A 20,098-nucleotide genomic window follows, 5' to 3' on the forward strand; every position below is an offset into this window, starting at 1 on the left:
CTTAAGAAAAAAAACAAAATGATAATTTCTTACATTTTCCAATTCATAATAATTTTCTATAATTGGAAAATGCAGAATTAGTAAAATTAATGGAGAAATTAGATCCTAATATAATTGTCAAAGCCTTATCCACATACGTCCCAAAAACAAGGTTTATTGAACAAAAATGTAATCCTCTAATGTCATTACTATTCCAAACAAGTTTAATAAGCCTATTAATAATTTAATACACTTCAATTAAGTATTTTCAATGGCTTAAAAAAAAAGAGTTAAGTGAGTTTAATATTTTCAACATAATAAGCTATTTATTTTTATTAAATATTTTATTTCCATAAATGCCTAGCATAGGCGAATCATCTTGAACCCATGCAATTTATAATTCTTCATATTATTAGCATTCTTCCACTAACAAAATTAAGTGTTGTAGTTATTTTTAATTAGAATTATAAGATATCTATTCTGAGAGAAACAACAATATGTACTTGATGACCATAAAGAGCAGGGGTAAATAATGATCATACAAATATTCAATGAACCTTTTAGTTTAAATTTGAATTAGTCTATATTCAATGAACCACTATGATATATATTTAGCTAAAAAAATTCTATTCTAACTAAATAATAATTAGTTTAACCCTTTGGAGTACATGCACTCAAGACTTAACAATGACTTTGTCAGAACTTCTTAAAAAACTCAGACATTTATGGAGAGATTTCTAGCTGTGGACAAAATAAATGTGATCATACATTCATCTGATTATAACACCCTTAACTGGCTGTTCACTAAGTCCAAGGAAGCAATTAAGGGCTAACACTCATAAGAACCAAGTATTCAATTTTTGTTTTGTTTTAGGTTGTTATATTCAAGAACTGAAATGTACTTTGATTGCTTTAGCAGAAGCATTTGTATTTCATATTACAAAGACAATTTAATGTCTCACAGTTCAGATAGACTCTGATTTCCTACCTACTGGCAGAAACTGGTTCATCTCATAATTTTCTTATACAGAAAAGAAATTATACGTTATAAGCATCTGATAATTGAATCTGAATCATATTCAAGAACTCTCAAAATTCATTCATTGCTGCTAAATTGTGGAGTTGCATAATTTGTTGGTATTTGGGTCTAACTCTTTTTCATCATCAAGAAAAAATAGAATATATATGGTCCAGTTAAGGATTTGTTAGATACTCGTAGAAAGCAAAAGAGACATTGAACTCAAAAATAACCTCAACTGCTTACTCTGTTAAAATTAGTTAAAAACGACTTAAATTTCAAAGATTAACTACGTTGTTCTATCAACAACTTTTAATTGGATACGTACATAGCAGATGATGTTAGAGATACATACCAAAGATTAGAGGTTAGAGGCACTAATTACATAATGAGATTTGGGTCTAACTCTAAAGCATGTACAATGTACATATTTCTAGTTATCTGGTTTTGTGTAGATCTAAGTAAAATAATTTCCATCTAGATTTTCTATAAGTTAGTATGTTTTGTGTTTGATGAAGAAATAGGGTGTCCAAATCATGCATTTAACAGAGGTATTCTTCAATTATTTGTTTTTTTATGGAGAAGATATATTCGCACATCTCAGACTATAAGAACACAGATTGCTTACTAGTATAATGTATCTATGAAGTGGTTGCTTTCAGGAAGAAAATTATTGGAGAAGAAGAAAGTGTCTAACTTAACAGTCATGTCAACATGTTCTCTAGATATCCAACAAAGAAAGGCTAATAAAATCTTTTAGACAACCCTAAAGGCATAGAAGTTTCAGTAGCTAGGTGGAGAATAGCTAGAATAGAATCTGCTATAAAGGTTTCTGCAAAGCGAATTCGTCTGTCAATGCATCATGTTCAATGTTTGTAACCCAGAATTTTAGGCTAGTACAATTCAAAACTGCATCTCAAGTTTTGGTGAAATCCAAGAGAAAATATAAATGTTTATAATTGGACTCAAATCACTGATGAACAATGTTCGACTCAAGTTTCAGCAAAGACTGAAATAAGTTATATTGCTAAATTATTATTTAGTTCTTTGTCTCTATTTATTTTATAAATTTGGATAAATTTGGATAAATTGTGAAATAGTGATTTTGTTTTCAATTTTAAGTTTTTATTGATTCAAAATGTTAAAATTGTACTACTAAATTCAAGGACAACAATTTCAAACCAAAAGTAGTTTGAAAAAATCTGATATCTCAGAGTTCTTTTTTGTTACACAAATTTCATGATAACATAATGTATGGTTCTTATTCACTATTTGTTATATTTTGTTATTCTTATTAGAATTTTATTGATATATATATATATATATATATGAAATATTTAACTTTTTATTAATACATTTCTTCACCATATATTTGGTTAAGATAATTAATTTCTCTAGTATTCAATTGCTTGCTTTTAAAATTATCTAACTTGATAAATTAAACAGTTTTTCCACCAAAATAAGAGGAACAAAACCTGCATTTTCAGAATATCTCCAACCATGGTATTAAGCCAAGCTATTTATTTCATTATTTAATTATTATTAAAAGTATACAACTTTTTTGTTAATTTTTTTACAGCTTAACAGATCTTCATTCTTATAAGGCATCTTTTAAATTTTTACTAAATAGTTGTTATTAATTACCTCACATATCTTTATATCTTTCTCATAATTTTCTTCGTGTGTTGTACCAAATAAGTGAATTAAATGGGAAAAGCCTGCATATAGTGCCCAACAATGTTCTGTTTTTCAATTACATTTAAAGTTTTATCTTACTAATTTGCACTAAATTTAGGGTTAAATAATTTTTTTTTTCTGATTTTCGTTCAATCCAAACTTTATACTTCATATACTTATAATAAGAAAAAAAAACTATTAAAACGAGATCCTTAATATTCTTTTTTACATAAAATTTTAATTAAAAAAAAAAATCTGTTTACTACATAAAAAAATTGATAAACACTAGTGTTATTTTTAATATAACATCTTAGTTCATACTAAAAATCTATTTATCACATACAATATCAATTTTAATAATTTTCTTACTATAATTACACATAAAATCTAAAATTTACACTAAAAACAAATATCAATTTCAAGTTATAATATAGCAGAAAAAAAATAACAGAAAATTCTTTAGCCCAAAATATCAAGTGTATAGCACATAGACTCAAGGTAAAATATAAAGAGTTGAAGCAATGGAGTTAGTAATTTGAGAAAGAAGATTTGACTGTACTAAACTTTTGGGTATATAAATGAGTCAGAAAATAGTACTGTGGAAGGGAAGTTAGGTAGTGAAAGGTAAGGATGAGAGATTTTATTTGTCACCTAAATGATCCAACCTAAATATCTAACCCATAAAAGTCCCTATATGCTATATATTCGTACGTTTATTAGGTCATTAGATTTCTATTGCACCCTACCTAACCATCACCATCCATACAAATTGTCCACTTCCACTGTACTTTTACAGTATAAAATCACACACAAACCCATATTCCAGAACGAGAGACAGGGAACATCAACAACAAAAACAAAGTCAAATAACCATGCTCTAGTTAACCTCATACAAAAAACATTATACTGGTTTTAATTTATGAAAATAAAAACACTAAAATAACCATATGAATTTCACTTTATCATCACTATTATTACATAGTTTCTTAATCTTCAAACAAATCATCACTATTGTAACATATAATAGTTTCTTGATGTTATTTTTTTTATAAAAAAAAATAATAAATAGAACAATTTTATGAGTTAGTCAACCTTCATACAGATCATGAAAAATAAAGCATACTTCACCTCATTACCCATCCCAACTGAGAAAGAAAAATCATCATCTAATAAAAAAAACTAAAGCACTAACATAGCAATCTCAAATTAAAACAATGGAACTAACCATTCAAACAAACAAAATAGATAACATCTAAAAGTGACATCTAATCTAACTTCACGAACAACCAACGTTAAACCCACACAAGACCTCCAACGAGAGACTAATAAAAACAAACAATTTAAATCAAATTCAGACAAGTAATGGAAACAAAACACCAATCAAAGAAGAATCAAAGAAGAAGAATGAGAGCAGAGGAAACCTTAAATATAACCCAACATGTTATTAAGAAACCGAAGGCTGCAACAGTTGATTTCAGTAATGAAAGCTTACAACTTAACCAAGTAACTATTCTGCATATAGCGTGTCAATTACCAAATTGCTTGTTTCAAGTTCTTTTGTGTGTGACGCTCATGAATTTAACTAGATAAACCAGGGAAGAATCAGTGTTATTGATTATTTGATACCTTAGGCTTTGCAGCACATTTGGATAAGACGTTTTACTGGTTTCGTGGCTTGCTCCTCGTTTCTGATCCTTGCATTTTATAATCTACACACAGATAGTTTCATATATGTTACACAGTTTTCTTTATTAAAATAATTTATATATATAAATACAACTTTATATGCCTTAATGTTTTAATTAATAATTTTATATAATGTGAAAGAAGAAGATAAAATGTTACACACGTACCCCTTTGTTCTCTTTATTCAGTCTCATCTGACTCAATCCACTTCATTAATAGGGTTTTTCAGTTTCTGATATTCGACATAAGGGAAAAAAACACTTTAATCATTCGAGAGCAGCAGCAAGATTTGGAATCTCAATCCAATATTTGGATTTTAGAATTCCTCAAAAAAAAAAATTAATCAGAGTGACTCTTTTACCAACAAAAGATTGAATAAATAAACTGAGATCTGTTGCTCATTTGTTTTGTCTTTATTCGCATGTCGAAAAAAATTATGTGAGATTTTGTATGATTTTGTTCGGAGATATTTTGTTTTTTTATGCTTTAAAAGTGTTTTGCAGGTAGGCTGTTTATAAAAAAAAGCATAAGAGTTGAATCACTCTTAAAGTGATTCACTTATGTATATTTTATTGATGGTTGATAAAAAAAAAAAATTGAGTAATAAATCGATTAGCTGCATAAACTGTGCTAGTTTATCTTCTTATGTTCGACATTTGCTATGTTGTATATTTTTCTAAGCAGTGTCTTTCTTTTCTTATAGTTTACTTGCAAAATTTTGAAACTTAAAAACTTTAAAAGTAATTTCAATTAATAAAATATTATTTTAACAATAATTTTTAACTATATTATTATACTTAACTCAGATTTAAAATTTAAGTATGCATATACGGGAATTAATAATAAAGGTCAAGATTTTTTAAATACATTGGTTGACACGTCTAATGAATTAAAAATAAAACTTATTAAATATTTTATGTTAAGAAATTATAATAACATATAGGTAATAAATAATATATATGTATATCCTTAACATTTGCCCAAAACGTTATGAATCCTCCTGTGTAAAACATGTGAAAATTGTAGAATACAAATTCAAGCCACCTCCATGCAAATTTTTAATTTAAAATATAAATTATTAAAAACTAAAATTTAATAATAAATAATTAGATTTTAATTTAAAAACTATTTTATAAATTTGTATTAATAATAAAAATGACTTAAACATTAATGTTTTTTTAACTTTATAATTGCGTCTAAATTAATTTAATAGTAAATAATTATTTTAATCACTAAAATACTTTTAATTTGATAATTTTTTTAGAATATATTATTATTATTTTTTAAATTTTGATTGTGATTCATAGAAGGGTTTTAATAAGTTTTGAATGAAAAAGTTAAAATGGAAATGAGTGAAGTTAATTAAGTGAAAAGAAAAGGTAATGATTGCTTACGATGGCAGAGTGAGCTTTATACATGGCTCGCTTCCATGCTGTCTCCTCGTTCTATTCTATCGTCAGAAAGTCAATTCTTCACCTCAAAAGTTGTCAAAATTTTGCAGATTAACCAAAAGAAACACAAAACATAAATCATAACTAAATCTTTAATACCATCATATATAACACACCCTGCTCAGTGATAACTCTTCGTGCAGTGATAAATTAGATTAACAAAATTTGTTCTTGGATACTCTCTCTTAATCTGCACAATAGATCAAAAGAAACATCAGAAATATATTCATTATTTTGCTATATGTATATGTGTGTTATATTTTTCATATAAAATTAAAGAGTTATTTGAGATATTAAAACCAATTTAAGGAATTGTTTTCTTCTTGTCATATTTTTAACTGGCATTGGAGATTGAATAAATGAAAGTGTGATAAATATGGAAAAGAATGAAAAACATTAATTAAAAGCATGTACATTATACATGTTTTGATTTATCATTGTTTAAATTAAAAATTAAGTTTAAGTGGTCTACAAATTTGTGTAAATAGTTAATAAAATTAGCTATAGCAGTCACAGCTATATAAAAATGTATATGTATATATGATCATTTAAATATAAAATGTACACACCTATATGGTTTTTTCAAATTTAATCAACAATTTGAATATTTAGTTAATTAAAAACAGATCAAGAAAATCATAATTGTTTTATCAAAGTTTGAGCATATTTTTATGTAAAAAGGGTCTAAGATTATTATTGTTTTAATTAACTTTTATGTGGATAAGGGTTATTAATTTTTTTATTGGATTGAAAAACTAAAACACGAGTACATTTTTTAAAAAAATCTTGCGAATTTCATTGTGAAAAGTGTTTTTTTTTTTTCTAAAAGGGGATTTTCAAGCTTTCAAATTATGAAATCAAAAGTAAAGACTCACAGAAAGGGTGGGATGGGGATAATAATCTTCATTATAATTTTGATTCCTTCAGCAAACACCACATAGAGAAATTGTTGTTAACTTCATGGATTAAACACAGAACAAGGGAATAAACAAGCTCAAGAGTTGTTGAACAAAAACATGCAAGTTTGCATCAAACAAAAAGCAATTGAGTGAGAAGGAAGATAAATGATACGTACATGCTAGAAGAAGAACTTGTTGAACAGAAGCAGCTGGTATTGTACGTAAACAACCTCTTGGAGAAGAAACTCCTGGAAAGAACACTGTTGAAAAGCAGAGTGACAATAACCTTGAGAGAGAGGGAGAGATAGAAAGAGATCTAATTAAGCCTTATCACTGAGAGAGGTATATAGCACCTGAGTTTAGGTTCCATACTCTATGCAGAAGTGTTGGATTACTGCATGTTTTGGTAATTTCTTCTGCATGCTACCTAAAAACCACTACTATTAGGTTCTGGCACCCTATATATAGGGAAAGTGAGTGCTAATGGAAAAAGTAGAAACTGGTTTTTGACTACTACTTATGCATAGTCTCAATTAGTGTGTGCATAACAAATATTCAAATTTCACCTATATCATGCCTAGATTAACAAGGCCACCATATAATAAGTTTTCACTAAGTAAAGACTGTAATTAAAGCATAAAATTCTGAGCTCTTAAAGAATATGACAGAAAGTTTCATTAACTCCATTATAAGAATAAATCGGTTTAGTTAGATTATCTATAATATATAGTCTTAATTAATATGAGTCTCGTGAGTTTCACGAGAAAATCTTAACGTGAAAAAGATGAAAAAGATGTGTTGAATACTGTAAGTACGTAGAATCTTTATCTTATAAGAAGAAAAATTTCAACTACAAATAAAACCATACATTCAATTTTATAAGATTGAGTTTTACTTCTATTCCTGTTTTTACTACCATTCCACCTCTTAATACTTTATACAATGGTTTTGGTACTTCTTATAAAAAAAATTGTACATAGATATGATGATTGATAATGATGTTAAGTGCATGGCATGCAGATACCCCGGTGCTGAACTTGTACGTCTCTCTCTTTCTCTCTGGGCCGTATGTAGCAGCAAATAAAGTATAACTGTGCTGCTAAAAAAGCTGATATGATGAGGGCACACACAGCTAAGGTGAAGGCACTATTATGTTAGGAAAATGATTTTGTTAGATATTAGTCTGACTAAGGTGGATCCTTCAGAAATTTCGAAATTGGTACGTTTAATATATCACCACTGTCTCATTGCTCCATGACCCATCCCTTTCTTCAGCTATTTTTCAGCCTCTCATGTGAAATATTAGGAGTGTGAACACTACCTATAGCTACCTCACTCTATTTATCACTCTTTACCTAACACAGATTTAGGTTATGATCCAAAAACACAGTTTATTTTATGATGATACAATATTAAATAGGGTGATTGGCACAATGGTCGATGAAGCCTTTATCTAATGTCAGTGTTATTATGTTCATTCATTGTGGTTTTCTTTTGACTGTCACGAACACAAATTTGACCAACCCTTGCAAAATTTTAAATTTAGAAACATTAACCCTAGCTATATATATAGGTCAATCATGAAAAGCTCTTTTGAATTCATTAAGTATTAGCGCAGCCAAAATTAGTTTAACAAAATAATGCACAGCCATTAGAACCTTCGTTACAATCATGACTGAGATTCTAGTTTTGTCAGCTTCACCATTACAATTTTACAGTGAAATAAATATGTATCAATCAGGTATAATCTTTCTATAATCAAACTCAATATACCATCTATGTTTTTGTTATGAAAAAACAGTTTATTTTAGTCTTTAACTCTCCATTTTAATATTATCTTTCTGAAACAGCTATCATTTTCAATTTTGAAGCATGATTTTAAAATAATCATATAAAATGTGAAATTTCTCACATTTTCTTCTATTATATTATTTTATTGTTACTCATTATCCATGTATGTATGTGTGATAAAGGAACAATATCCTCAAAGATAAATGTTTTCAATATTAACAATAAAAAGAAAATATAAACATGTTGACATCAATAGTAAGATTGTGTTGTGATTATGTTTTTAAAATGGCTTTTAATAAAATAATCAAAATTTAGGTTTTCATGTATCTGTTTTAAATTCCTCGTAAAATGCATAGCACTTCATTCATTGGTTAAATTAAAGTAATTACCTTGAAAAAGGGAAAAATAGAAAAAAAAATTAAAAAGAGGATTCCGTTGCCGGGAATCGAACCCGGGTCTCCTGGGTGAAAGCCAGATATCCTAACCGCTGGACGACAACGGATTTGTTGATGACTTTTGTATCTAATTTTATTTAATATAATATATTAATTGAAAATCAAACTAATTAAATGTTTTAAGATAATATTTATTGCTTTGTCATAGTAATCAATAAATAAAAATTCAAGACTGATTAACTTATTTGAATTTATAAAAGATATTAAAATTATGAATTTTTCAAATAAACTTAAACACCATTTAAACAAATTAAAAAACAACATGTAAAAACACACATCCAAATAAATATATTTTTTAGTTTTTTTCCTTTGTTTATTTAGATTAAATAAGAATGAAGCACTAAATCAGCACAACACATACCCTTTGTTACATTAGTTTTTAAAAAATAAAAAATACGTTTTTTAGTTTCACATTTTATCAAATATAATCAATGTTTTTATATTTGAAAATTAATAAATTTGATTCTCCAACTGTAAAATCACGTAAATTTAGTCGTCTGTTAATTTAAAATTAAGACAGAGTAAATCCACGTATTTTACAAAGTTAAAACGTGAGATTTATCAACAAAAATTCATAAAATGTTGAAAAACGTTTGGCAAGAATTAAAAACACGTTTAGAGCTAATAAACAAACAATTTCCTTCTTTTTTTTATTATTTGTCACTTTTTGTCATCGTTTTCTTGGCTGCTTCAACTTCAACTTTCAATAAATTTCCCAAGAAAAAGAGAAGAAAATAAAAGAAATTTTTCCGTATTTACTTTCCTTGCCTCCCAAACATACCCTCCGAATATTACTAGACCCAAACAGAACCTAACCTAATCACTTCTTCCGTCATGGACGCGCGTAGAGCTCCACGCGCCGTCATTGACCCTAAGGTCCGCAGAGTTGGGTTCTTCGCCCCGCCGGATCGTTCTCAGCCGGGTCCACCCTACCCGCTCTCATTTGATGTCTCTCCCGCAGCCAACTCCCTCTCGCCGGTCATGATCCCACCGCCGCGCCATCCGTCGGAGAATCTCAGCCTCCACGCCCGTCCCGCCGTCACTTCTCCTTCCGTTGAGGAATCCGTCACAGCCGAGAGCTATTCCAGCTCGTCGGATTTCTTCCCCGCTCCGATGTCTCCGGCGCCGTCCTCTTACTCGAGCAGGATGGTTGCCGACGACGGAGACTTCTTCGACGGCGGTAAAGTGGCGTCTTCGTTTCCTCAAGGCGGGTTTGACTTGACGACGACGAAGGCCAGTGGCGTTCCGGCGAGCGAATTAACCACCGATGAGGTGGTGAATGCTGATTCCCTTGCAATTCACGGTGAGGTTTTTCTATTTTTGCTTTCTTCAGTTATTTGAATCGGCTATTCGATATGCTTTCAGCTTTAAATTGTTTGTGAAAGTAAAATGAAATTGCAATTCAATATTTAATAGCTTTGATTACGTTTTGTGTCAGCACATTGGAAGCCATGAATGTTTTATGGTTTCATGCAATTGAATGGAATGAAGGCTTGTATCGTTGCTCTTTCAGCTTCCTTGTGGTCTAGATTTAACTTTCGATAGCTTATTTAGTGCAAGTCAACTCTACCGTGCATATCAATTGCGAGAACGTTTTACAGTATAGTGTTGCTTGTATCGTTTTACAGTATAGTGTTGCTTGGTCTTTATCAGATAGGCCCTTCTGCCTACACGCTTTCAGCTTGCGTATTGTATTTCCAAAGTGAAGCTGCTGAATATCTTTTTTTATTCTAAAGATCATTTGCATGCATTGACATTAAATTCAAAAGTAGTTCAAGTAAATTCTTTGTTCTTGTTATCTACTTCTCACAACTTGGTTACATTTTGTCATTAGTATATTTGTAGTTGCTTGAAGTTTGTTTGGCTGCTTAAAAGTTGAGATATCTATCAAGGGGCTATCCTCCAACTAACTAACTAATTATTCCTATGACTAACTACGGGGGTCAACTAGCACACAACCATGTTTTAGCTTCTCTGGTTGAAACATCGATTGTGGTATATCTTGGCCTGAATAATTCCTTAAATATTTTAATGTTTTTTTCATAATTAAAGTCCACTTGATAAAAAGGAGAAAAACTACAAACTAAGTTTTAATAGAAGTATAATTCAATGTCAATGAATAGCTTGACTTTTAGATAAGTAAAAATAGCCAAAGGGAAATGACAATAATTGGCTTCATGATAGTTGCCTATTTGTTGCTATCTAAATCTAAAAGGTTTCGCAAACAAAACTAGTTATTGCTTTTGTGGTGAAATTGGATTCAAGTCATGTCCAAATGAAACCCAAAAATATAAGAGTAAAGTAGAATGTTAGATTCAAGTACTTTATGTTGACTGAAGCTACAGTCGTACCTGATGCTGTGTATACCCTGTGGCTACTTTCCAGAAGTAGCCAACACTTCTTAAGTGACTCAAATTATGTTGAAACAAATTCACAAAATTCACCTAATTTTGTGCCATGTAAATCTTAGTTTTCTGGTTTTTGATACACTGTCTCTGATATTTACTAGAATAGATAGATGTTTTTTTTAAAAAAAAAAAGAGTTTGTGTCTTTTGCCATCTGCTATATTGTCCAGTTAGAACATATGAAGAATAATTGTTTTACCTGTTTGACTTGCCTGTTGTCAATGTTAGATGTTATCGTAACATGCTCTCTCTGGTTCTCGTCATCTTTCATTTTCTTTCTGGGATGTTTTTTTAAAGGAATCTTTGACAATCAGAAGTTATTATTTGGTATTTAAGCATTTTCTCCCTTAATCCCCTTTAGAAAGAGAGAGGGAAGACAAAGGTGGAGGATCAGCAGTGGAAGTGAAAGATCAAGCTCTGAATACTAAACCTAAGAAAGAAAAGACCTCAAAAGCTGAAAGACGAGCTCTTCAAGAAGCTCAACGAGCTGCTAAGGCTGTTGCAAAAGGTGTGTATTAGCATTTAGCTTGCTCTTGTTTGATTGAGATTAGTGCAATGTTGATCTTGTTATCTTAGGCACAAAAGAATTTCAGCTAGAGCATGTGAAATGTGAAGTTTCTCTGCAAAGTCAAAATTGAAATTTGTACTTGTTAGTTTGGCTGTCTATTTTGCATTTCCAGTTGAAATGTTGCACTTTTTTATTTTTGTCCTTGGATCTAGCTTCTTCAAACCCACTGTATAAGAACTGACTCATTTTTCTAGGAAGCCTGAAGTGGGAATTTATGATGAGATTTCACAGATCTTTTTTAATATTCATTGTGACTAACACTGCTCATTAGTTCGTCCTTTTATATAATGTTTTGTTAGCTGAAGGAAATAAGGCATCTGGAACTCTGGCTTCAGTGAATGTAAAACCAGCTAAAGCTGCAAAGCCCCCACAAAAAGTTGATAATGCTTCAGTTGCAGCCTCTGAGAAGAAAGAGGGTGATCGTCCACAAGAAAAAGATAGAAAGAAAGATGTTCCTCAACCGCGGATGCAATATGATGATAAGAGCAGAGTGGAGAAAGCCAAAAGGCGTGCCGTGGTAAAACAAACTGAAGCTAAGAACAGAGTTGAACTATTCAGGCATTTGCCACAGTATGAACATGGGAGTCAGCTCCCAGATCTTGAGGCAAAGTTTTTCCACCTTGACCCTGTGCATCCTGCTGTTTATAAGGTAGCTATGTTCTTCCACTGTTCTGTTTAATCTTGTTATAATTCATGTTTCTTATGTGGTTGAGTCAGGATCCATCGTTCATAATATATGATGTTCTAATGCCATTCTCATAGCCCAGCAATTAGATAAAACCACATGATAAATGGAGTTCGTTGCCCTAAATGAAGTTGAATCATGAAAACAGAAGACTTCAGTACCAAATTAATTTAATTTTACAGAATTTAATACAGCCTAGAGTGAAAAGGTTCATAAAACAATCATTCAGCATTTTTTGTATTGAGCTGCAACATTCCATATGTTTAAATCATTAAATGGAAATGGTTTTTTATGCCTAGCCTAATGTACTATATTAAATTCTAATAGTTTCATTTATACAATTTCTGGACTTAAGTCTCTTCCAACATTTAAATTTAGAGGTTTTGTTTTCAGCTTTTCATCAATAAAAACCTCATTGCTGAAATTTGCACATTCCTCAAACACACCCTTAAGCTTATTGGCAGTGTAATGGTTGAAATTTTGCATGGGGTAAATTCTATTCTATCTCCAAGCATTTAGGTATTTTACTTGCAGTTAAAGCAATTATTTATTCCATGGTTCATATGAGAACAAAGGCTAGGCAAGATGAAGAATATGAAATAGTATGAAGAGTTACAGTCCTTAAATACGTTCCACTCCTTACAGGGCTCAGAATGATTTCACGCCTCTAATGTTTTTTGCACTACTTTGTGGATGCCACTGTACTATTTGAAAGTTAAAAGTTCATCCTTAATGACATCTAAATTGAAAATAAATTGTATCTAGGGACCTATTGTATGCATGGAGCCACTATAAGCTGAATCATGAGTTCATTAAAAAAATTCTATGGTGTTGCTGCCGATACGGCATAGGTTAGTTATTAACACCTGGTTCAATTTGTTTTGTAAATTTGGCACTTTTTATATGTATTTTCCTTTAACCGTTGTGGTCTTAATGATGATCATCAGGTAGGTTTGCAGTATCTGTCTGGAGATATAACTGGTGGCAATGCTCGTTGTATTGCTATGCTTCAAGCATTTCAAGAGGCCATTAAAGACTACAGGGTTCCATCCGAGAAGACTCTGGTGAGAGACTTAACAGCAAAATTAAGTAGTTATGTTTCTTTTCTCATTGAGTGTCGACCACTTTCTATCAGTATGGGCAATGCAATTAGATTTCTCAAAAGTCGAATTGCCAAGCTACCTTTGACGCTGTCCGAGTCAGAATCAAAAACCTCTCTTCAATCAGATGTTGAGCGTTTTATAAATGAGAAAATTATACTTGCCAACAAGGTGATAGTCAAGCATGCTATCACTAAAATAAGAGACGGTGATGTTCTTCTTACTTATGGGTCTTCATCAGCAGTTGAAATGATACTGTTACACGCACACGAGTTAGGTAAACAGTTTCGAGTTGTAGTGGTAGACTCTCGTCCAAGACTTAGAGGGAAACTTTTGCTTCGTAGGCTTGTGGAGAAAGGTCTTAGCTGTACATACACTCATATAAATGCTGTGTCCTACATAATGAATGAAGTTACTCGAGTATTTCTGGGTGCTTCATCAGTGTTGTCTAATGGAACAGTTTATTCAGGAGTTGGGACTGCTTGTGTTGCAATGGTTGCCCATGCATTTCGTGTCCCTGTTTTAGTATGCTGTGAGGCTTACAAATTTCATGAAAGGGTGCAGCATGATTCCATATGCTCAAATGAGCTTGGTATGTAAACAATGAGAGATGAGTCCATTGTACTTGATCTCTTGCCTTATGTCTGGAAAAAAAGTTGATGCTTCTATGATTTTCTTACAGGTGATCCAGACATCATTTCTAGGGTTCAGAGTAGAGAGGATGTCAACCACTTGGAAGCTTGGGCCAATACTGAAAACCTGCAACTTCTAAATCTGATGTAAGGCATTTATATTCACTTTATACAAAACCAAAATTGTCATTTCATTACTCTGACCTTGGGATTTTATATATTGATGCCAGATATGATGCAACACCTTCAGATTACGTGTCCATGATAATCACAGATTATGGCATGGTAAGTGCTACAATTAAAGAAGATTTATTTAGTTGCTGCTAGCAAATACCTAAAGTGTGCCTTATTCCGGGCACCCCAACGTTACTATGGATTCTGTCTCGCTTTTTTTAGTAGAATGACACTATCAGAATTAAGATAACAATTTGGACTAAGAAAATCCAAGAGGATAAAAGGAAAAAAAATTACTTGCATCCTTCCTCGAATATTAGATAAAAGAGGCACATTAAAACAGTAGACGGCAGAATTTAAACTAGGTTAATCCTCATAATATAGCTCTCTTTTTTGTGGTAAAGTAAATGCATTTTTTAGTCTTGAGGAGCATTTTCCCTTCATCACTATTTACTATTACGAAAAATGAAAGATTTAACAATTTAACCTTGGCAGGTCCCACCCACAAGTGTACCTGTAATTGTAAGGGAATATAGCAGAGAACAGGTGTGGATATGAATGCTTCAAATGTGGATAATCTCAATTCTTGTATGCATGCAGAGACCATAATTTAGCAATAAAAGTTCTGTGAAGGCTGTGATGATGCCATCTTTCTGTATTATTATTTTCCTATACCGGAATAATGTAACGGTCCTTTTGTTCTTTTCGAAATTTTGGACGCTTCTCTGTATTCACCTGTCGCAGTGAAGAGTGCGGTTTGTCGCCTCTCCCGACAGATTTTGGCCATGCATTCTCACTTGTAACACTTTTTTAGCGGTCTTCAAATTTTGAACAGTTTTTGGTGTTTCATTATTCTGTTCCCAATATTTTTGGTTTCTTTGATTGTAAAAGACATCACGGTCACCACGCGTTACCGCGGAAGCTGCTACTGATTTTTTTTACGTGAATGCTGTAACCGGTAAACATAGAAAATTGCATGACAACGTTAACCAAAAGAGTCATTTCATTCAACTTAATCTGTAACCATAAATTTGTCTGTAATTGTTAGATATACCTACAGCCACAGTGGAATGTGCACATGTTTGAAGCCGCTGTAAGGGGATCCAAATCTATGAGACTCAAATATGCCTCTTACCTGGTGTGTGTTGGGTTAGACATACCTATTATCAGACATCGATACAGTAAGATATTATTGATAAAATATTTAATTCAAAATATATTTGTTAAATTTTTAATATTTTAATGATTCTAATATCATTTTAAAAAATATATTTATGAAATATTAATATACGTGTTCGGGTATCATTTGCTAAATAGATCCAAACCTGTTAAATTATCATGTTGGAAAGTTAGTTGCAAATGGAATGATTGTTATCGGAAAAGAGTGCATGTCCAATCGCTCTCTATCACAAATGGTCGGAGTCGCTGCTTTTATCCATGGAGGAGTGTGTCTGTATAAAATGGTTGAAGTTAAGACAATGGTGCTTTTTGTTTAAATGCCTAACTGTCCAGTTTTTATAAAGTTCATGATCTTCCTGCATTGAAAATTGTATTTTGAATTTCTATTGTTAAACAATTTACATCTTATTTTAATAAAAAATCTTTCAAGAAATTCCAAATAGCTTATTATATATATATTTAGACTTGATTAAGATATGTAATAATATTTTAATTTAAAAATATGTCAGTTACATGACTTTTAATAAATAGGTACATATGAAAATTTAATGACATTGAGTCCTCGCTTTTAGTTAATATAGTCACTATAACTTTTGTGAACTTCACAGTAGATTTATCTAATTTAACATTTTTTATTTTCATGTTTAAGATCAACATGAAGATTGACATTTACACTTTTTTTTATTTATTTTTTTAGTTTTTTTTTGTACAATAGGCGTAGGATATTGGTGATAATGTGTCATGTTCATAAATTTTAATGGGTATTCTTTGCTTAGAAGATGATAAATTTGCACCTAAAAAATAAATATTTGATATTTTTTAAGAAGTATCAGCAAATGTTAGAGTTTTATTTTAGTTAATGTTGTCTGAAGGTTAAAATTTAATCTTTACAAAACCCAACCATTTCATCGTTTAAGAGCTTTGTTCCCCCAAACTCGAACACTCTCCCTCTCACTGAAATAACTTCTTCCTCTTGTTTCTTCTTAACTGCAAATACTCTTTCTCCCTCACACTTCATAAACTCTTTCATCCTTCTCACCACCTCACTTTGCATCACTTGCAATCTTCCATCTACCAATTTTTTAATCTCCTCCACCAGTAGGTTTCTGTTGGGCCTGGGCCTTTTACAAAACCCTTGATGACTACTTCTTCCTGCACCTGTTCTTTTCTGATCGTCATAATTTTTTGCATTATAAAAATACTTTTCTGTAATATTTTGAATTATGTAATTTGTAAGTATTTTTTCAGATTTGTAATTAGCTTCTGGTAATTTATAAGCCTTTTTTATATGTGTGATTAATTTCTAAATTACATAATCAATAAATCTTTTTTCATATGATATTAATTTTCAAATTATGTAATCTAAATTTTTTTTTTCAAATGGATGGGATTATATAATTTGGAATACTATTTTTTTTAAAAATATATTTCTAATCCAGAAGTTATTTTCAAATTATGTAATTCATAATACTATTTTTTAAAAATATATTTCAGATTATATAATTCGTAAGTTATTTATGAATTCAATATTAGTTTTCAGATTATATAATCTGAAATATATATAATTTTTTTAAATTATTTTTTAATTTTATAAATCTATGAAAATAAATAAAAAAATATTTTCATATTTTATATGGTGTGATTGATAAAAATGTGAAGGTGTTGGAATAAGCCGTCATCCCTGAGATCTGACACTTTGTTCTTTCTGTTCTCTTTGTGAGTCAAAGGTTGATGTAGTCAAGTTTTGCAGTTGTAATCGACAATCCGATTGGGACTCTCTATGCTTCATTTTATGGTTTTCTTCATTTTGTGACTTTTTGGTTTTGTTCGTTTCGTGGTTTTTGTTTCTAATCATGTTTTTGTTCATTCTGCACCGAGATCGAGTTTGAGAAATTTTTCTCGTTTTTCTGGTCTTTTTTGTTGATTTGTTCTTGTACTTGTTCTTCCTTCTCTGTTATTCTCCACGAGACACAGATAAAATATAATTTTTTTTATTTGTAAGCAATAGTTCCTTGTACATACAATTCACACAATTTTTTAAAGCAACTATCATTATCACGTCTACACCCTTCAATAAAGTAACTATATATTTTTGTGTAAACTTATCCCCTTAGATATGCTTGCATATGTCATTAAGTTCATGGTTACTAGAGATGGAAAAAATGGATCAATAATGTAATTTTATTTCAAATTATTAAGGAATTACACAAACAAAATATATTCAATCTATCTATTAATATTTTTTTAAAGATAAATATTCAATCCATTAATAAAAATAATATTTAAAAAAATGTGAATCAAATTGAAAAATATAATTTTAAATGTTTTAAAAAAGGTAAGTTTGAGAAATATCCCATGAATAATTACAATAATTAATAATATTAAACTACATCAAACATTAGATACATATAAAAATATCGATAAAGAGTTTGATAAGAAGTCCAACAATCTATTTTAACTTAGAATAAAAGTTTTCTGTAAGTACAAATGATAGATAGTTTTTATACTTCTAGATTAATATTTAAACTTTTGTTAGTTCTTATACATTTATCTATCTGATTCAGTGTATAGTTTGAATATCTTAATCAATTATTTGAATTTAACATTTACATTACTTCTGATAATACCTCGTTATTTGTAACCATTGACATCATATTAATATATCACATATATACATATGCATAACATATAATCAAACACATTTAATGATTCACAACTTTTTATCCAATCAAATACATCATATCTCACACCATTAATTAAATATTATATCTATGTATACATAATATTTATCAATTAAATAATGTCAATGAGCAAAACAATCTTTATTAATGCTTTTGATATGTAGTTGCAAATTCATGTTAATATTTCGTGAAGATACCAAAAATTAAAAGCAATATTATAAAACAATATTTAATGTTTTTGATAAGTATTTATGAATGTTCTAAAAAAGTTAAGGAATTATAAATATTTTTTTATTCAAATATATAAATATACCCCCTTACAATCTTGTAATGTAATTTCATAAAGTTTTAATAAAATATTTCTCATTTTAAGTTCTTAATTAGTACCACCCCTTAGGGTGATCTTTCACTGAACAGTGAAAGCTGGAAATTAGTATGAAGATATAAGGGTGAATTTAAGACTCATATTCCTTAATAAGAGAGCAGATATACATATATTTAATGAATGTAAGAAAACTATCAAAACAATTAATATATGATTATAAATTCGTTTCAAGATTAAAAGAAGAAACCCAAAAACATAAAGCATTAATTACAAGAAAAAAAATGTTTTTTATGACAAGTATTTGTAAATATTAATCTTGCTCCCTTTTGAGAAAAGTATTAAATAAAATTAAATATTGAATGTGTAATACTTAATATTTACTATAGATAATGCTAAGTGTTTTAAGAATTATAAATGTTTTTCTTTTTCGATTTTGGAATGCACTCTTATACAATTTTTAATGAAAATATTTTGTTTTAATTTTTTTAATTAGTTTCCTAACACTGGTTAGAGTGATTTTGTACTGGACAGAGAAACTTGGATTGTAAAAGAAAAATTAAAAAAGAAAGAAGTAATTAATGCATTAATTGTCCGGAAATTATTTCCATAACATGAATAAAGTGGAAGTATCTTTGTGGTTTTCCAGTTAGGTAAATTTAATGCTGGAGCATTTAATGTCTTAAATTAAGGTGTAATTAAAATTGAATTAGTAGAATATTTTAATTGTTGTAACAGTACAGGTGTTTTTGTGAACACAAATCATAGTAGCAGCTTTCCATTGTGATCGTTATCTAAAGTATTCCATACTGGTGCAACAAGAAACCTTTCCCAAAAGACAAAGGGTGGCTTCCTAGTAAGTGTTACCTTACCAAATACATCGTTGTTGCTCCTTTTACCCAACAACGTTGTACACTTTTCTACTTGTCCCCGTAACACTCCCTACAACCCAACAACATTAAAAAAATACACATGCACCAATCCAATACATAATGAGTTAAATATATATATATATATATATATATATATATATATATATTAGGTATTGTTTCAATCTTAAGTTTGAGAGATAATATCGTTAGAGTTAAGGGAGAAAAATGTATTTAAATTGTTATTGACCTCAACTCTTAAACGTTCTTAGACTATAATGGACATACTAAAACAAACTTCACAGTCAAGATCTAAGGAGAATGAATTCCCCTTAGTTGAAGAGTTAAGAGAACATTTTCGTTCTTATAAATGACACCTGCATCCAAGTTATTGTCCGTTTTGGAGTTCAAAATTTAGTTAGGATTTTATTCTTAAATAGCGTTTTCCTGATTTTATTCTTAAAAAGCGTTTTACTGATTTTAGGAAGAAAGAAACTTTTGGACGAGTAATATAAAACTATATTGA

At 30.0% G+C, this 20,098-nt stretch overlaps 1 protein-coding gene and 1 non-coding gene across 2 annotated transcripts; one reads left to right on the forward strand and one right to left on the reverse strand.

Annotated features, from left to right (window-relative positions):
* Window positions 1-8,931: 8,931 nt before the first annotated feature.
* TRNAE-UUC (transfer RNA glutamic acid (anticodon UUC)) lies at window positions 8,932-9,003 on the reverse strand. The gene has a single exon. It is a non-coding gene; the product is annotated as a tRNA-Glu (tRNA).
* A 636-nt stretch (window positions 9,004-9,639) lies between these two features.
* On the forward strand, window positions 9,640-15,370 carry LOC137824410 (translation initiation factor eIF2B subunit delta-like). Its single transcript, XM_068630047.1, has 7 exons — window positions 9,640-10,259; window positions 11,724-11,870; window positions 12,230-12,579; window positions 13,563-14,307; window positions 14,398-14,494; window positions 14,578-14,632; window positions 15,017-15,370. The coding sequence occupies exons 1-7, from the start codon at window positions 9,791-9,793 to the stop codon at window positions 15,077-15,079; spliced, it is 1,926 nt and encodes a 641-aa protein (XP_068486148.1). The 5' UTR covers window positions 9,640-9,790; the 3' UTR covers window positions 15,080-15,370.
* Window positions 15,371-20,098: the final 4,728 nt, after the last annotated feature.

This window comes from Phaseolus vulgaris, chromosome 8 (genome assembly GCF_000499845.2).
Source record: "Phaseolus vulgaris cultivar G19833 chromosome 8, P. vulgaris v2.0, whole genome shotgun sequence".
NCBI classification, from domain to species: Eukaryota; Viridiplantae; Streptophyta; class Magnoliopsida; order Fabales; family Fabaceae; genus Phaseolus; species Phaseolus vulgaris.